General features: G+C 55.4%; 1 protein-coding gene across 1 annotated transcript; it reads right to left on the bottom strand.

The window, feature by feature from the left end:
- Nucleotides 1-1,418: 1,418 nt before the first annotated feature.
- SOX11 (SRY-box transcription factor 11) lies at nucleotides 1,419-2,708 on the bottom strand. Its single transcript, XM_063077686.1, has one exon. It carries the CDS (start codon nucleotides 2,706-2,708, stop codon nucleotides 1,419-1,421), a length of 1,290 nt encoding a protein of 429 aa, XP_062933756.1.
- Nucleotides 2,709-3,074: the final 366 nt, after the last annotated feature.

Here is a 3,074-nt window from a genome sequence, read left to right as displayed (position 1 = left end):
CAAAATGAGAAACTTTTTAAACTATGTGCCTTTTTTTTTTCTTTTTTGCTAAAAATCGAGAATCCAGTTTCAAACCTTCCATCTGGGGCCCCATCCACATATCACAGCGTATGAGATACATAAAGTCCTACTATAGTACAGTACATATACAATCTTTAAACTAAGATAACAGCTCTGAGGTCTATATCACCATTTTCAATAAATCTTTACCTACAAATATTGAACAAATCTCTACTATAGCTGTACAAAAAAAGTTTGCTTTTTTTTTTTTTTAAACCACAAGGCCTTTAGATGCAAGGATTATTTTAAAATTTTAATCCTTTTTAAACCAGGACGTAACGTACCAACATACTTGCATGCTAAAAAACAGGAAAAAAGAAACCAAAAGGGAAGAAGTGCCTGAAAGTCTCACTGAAAAAACACAGCAAGAATGTTCCCTTTTCACTGTACAAAAATACGCCTGAAAATATATTAATTTTTAAAAAAGACTGAGGTCTGTTATGTATCAAAAATGTTTCAATACCTTTTGTACTGAGGTCTAGGCTGTCTGGTATTCAATCAAGGAGGTATAAGGGAACAAGTTACAAAAAAAAAGTTGGCAAGTAGAAATCACATTTGTAAAACCATAAACAATTTGATCTGAAAAGTAAACTCTGATCTTAAGTCAGTTCACAGTTTTTTGTGTTTTTTTTTTTTTGTAAGCGTTTGTACAGTCTGCATTTTTTCAAGCTCCCTGCAGTTTTGTTAAGTATCGGATGCATAGAAGACATCAGTTTTCTCCCTCCTAAAAAATAATAAAATAAAAAAGTTGCAATGGTCCCTTTTCTTGTTTTTGTTAAAAAAAAAAAAATCACCAGTTCTTTAAGATCTCTTAAGGAAAACAAAAACAAAAACGAAAAAACTCCACCAACTCCCTAGAGTAACGGTTGTGCTGCCAAAAGGGTCCTCTGCAGACGTCTTCCAGACTTCAAAGACCGACAAGCTTCAAACAGCGCCTTCCGGAGCGGGTCCCACCTCCCCTTCCCCGCCCCGCCCCCTCCGCCTTTGTTGCAATCACGAATTTCAGGAAAAAGAAATAGTAATTACAAAAACACATTTTGGGGGGGGGTGGGGGGAATCACAACTCCAGACTAGGTATGCAACTACCTTGACACACGAGAAAGGAAGGGAGGGGGACAAAAAAAAAAAAAAAAAAAAAAAAAAAAGGACAGGAAAAATGCTTCGAAACTACTCATTTCACTTTAACTCCAAAATTTTCATCATCTTTTCCAATTTCTTTGCTTCATCTTATCAACATCATCAGCGTCTTCTCTCCCCTCCGCCCTTCCACCACCACCTCCACCATCATCACGACTTGCTCCCAAGGCGCCCAGCTCTGCACCCGCCGAGCCAAGGAGCGGGAAGCCGGGGCGCCTCCTTCAATACGTGAACACCAGGTCGGAGAAGTTCGCCTCCAGCCAGTCTCCCGCGATCATCTCGCTCAGCTCGGGCGTGCAGTAGTCGGGGAACTCGAAGTGGGAGCCCAGGCTGCCCTCGCTGAACGAATCCAAATCCTTATCCACCAGCGACAGGGACAGGTTCCCGGCCGCCGCGCCGCCGCCCAGCTGCTGCTCGCCGGCGCTGTGCGCGCTTTGGGAGAAATTCAAGCTCAGGTCGAACATCAGGTCGTCGGCGTCGTCGCCGCCGCTGCTGCCGCTGCTGCTGCTGCTGCTGCTGCCGCTGCTGCCGGACGACGACGTGGACACCGAGCGCGACGACGCGGGCGACAGCGCGGGCTGCGCCAGCGGCGGCGGGTGCTGCTTGGTGATGTTCTTGAAGCTGTAGTAGAGACGGCTGCCGCCCCCGGAGCCCGACGTCGCGCCGGCCCGCACCTCGTCGTACAGGCTGGCGCCCTCGGGGGACTCGGCCGCGCTGCTCAGCGTGGGGCTGGCGGGCACTTTGGCGACGTTGTAGCGTCTCAGCAGCTGCGGCGGCTGCTGGCCGGGCGGCTGCAGGAGCTGCTGGTGCGGCGGCTCCTCGTCGTCGTCCTCCGGCTCCTGCTTGATCCGCAGCGACAGCTCGTCGTCGTCTTCGTCCTCGTCGTCGTCGTCCTCCAGAAACACGCACTTGACCGTCTTGCCCGCGCCGCCCCCGCCGCCGCCGCCGCCCGCGCCCCCGCAGTCCCCGGGCTGGGCCGCCTTGCCCGCGCCGGCCTTGGCGCCGGCGGCCGCGGGAGCCTTGAGCTTGCCGCACTTCTTGCTGGAGGCCTTGGACGTCTTGGAGCCGCCCGCGCCCGCGCCCGCTGCGCTCTTCTCCGGGCTCTGGCTCGCGCTGGGCTTGGCCGAGGGGTCCATTTTGGGCTTTTTCCGGGGCCGGTACTTGTAGTCGGGGTAGTCGGCCATGTGCTTAAGCCGCAGCCGCTCCGCCTCCCGGATGAACGGGATCTTCTCGCTGTCCTTCAGCATTTTCCACCGCTTGCCCAGCCTCTTGGAGATCTCGGCGTTGTGCATGTCCGGAGACTGTTCCATGATCTTCCTGCGCTCGATCTTGGACCACACCATGAACGCGTTCATCGGCCGCTTGATGTGGCCCGACGCGGTCTTGCACCAGTCAGGGTCGCTCTCGTCCAGGGCCACCGGGCTGCAAGCCATGAATTCGCCCTCCTCCGTGTCCAGCGCCTCCCGGGGCAGGTTGCTCTCCGCTTCCAAGCTCTCCGCCTGCTGCACCATGATCCGCTGCGGGGCTGGGCGCTCCAGCCCGGGCCGCTCGGTCTCGTGCGGAGGTCCCCCTCCCCCTCCCACCCCTCCACCTTCCTGGGCAAGTTGCAAAGTCCTCGGCACCCCGCGTCCGCGGCTCCCCCCCTCCCCCCGCCCCCCCGTCCAGGCTGCGCGCAGCGGATGCGGCGGCTTCGGCGGCGACGGCCGCCCGCGCGCTGGGAGCTGCGGCCGCGACAGGAGAGGCGGCGGCGGCGGCGGCGGTCGAGGCAGCCCGGGACCCCTCTCTCCGGCTCGTGGCTCCCGCCGCAAGCGCCGGACCCCGAGCACTCTCAAGCGCGCGCGCTGCTTCTGCAAAAAGTTGAGGGCTCTCTCTCAACT

The sequence above is a fragment of the Cynocephalus volans genome, chromosome 14 (assembly GCF_027409185.1).
Source record: "Cynocephalus volans isolate mCynVol1 chromosome 14, mCynVol1.pri, whole genome shotgun sequence".
Taxonomy (NCBI): domain Eukaryota; kingdom Metazoa; phylum Chordata; class Mammalia; order Dermoptera; family Cynocephalidae; genus Cynocephalus; species Cynocephalus volans.
This window is presented reverse-complemented; position numbering and strand designations above follow the sequence as displayed.

Bases quoted from the DNA above. Each gene is read 5' to 3' on its own strand.
- SOX11 (XM_063077686.1), bottom strand. From the start codon at position 2,708: ATGGTGCAGCAGGCGGAGAGCTTGGAAGCGGAGAGCAACCTGCCCCGG.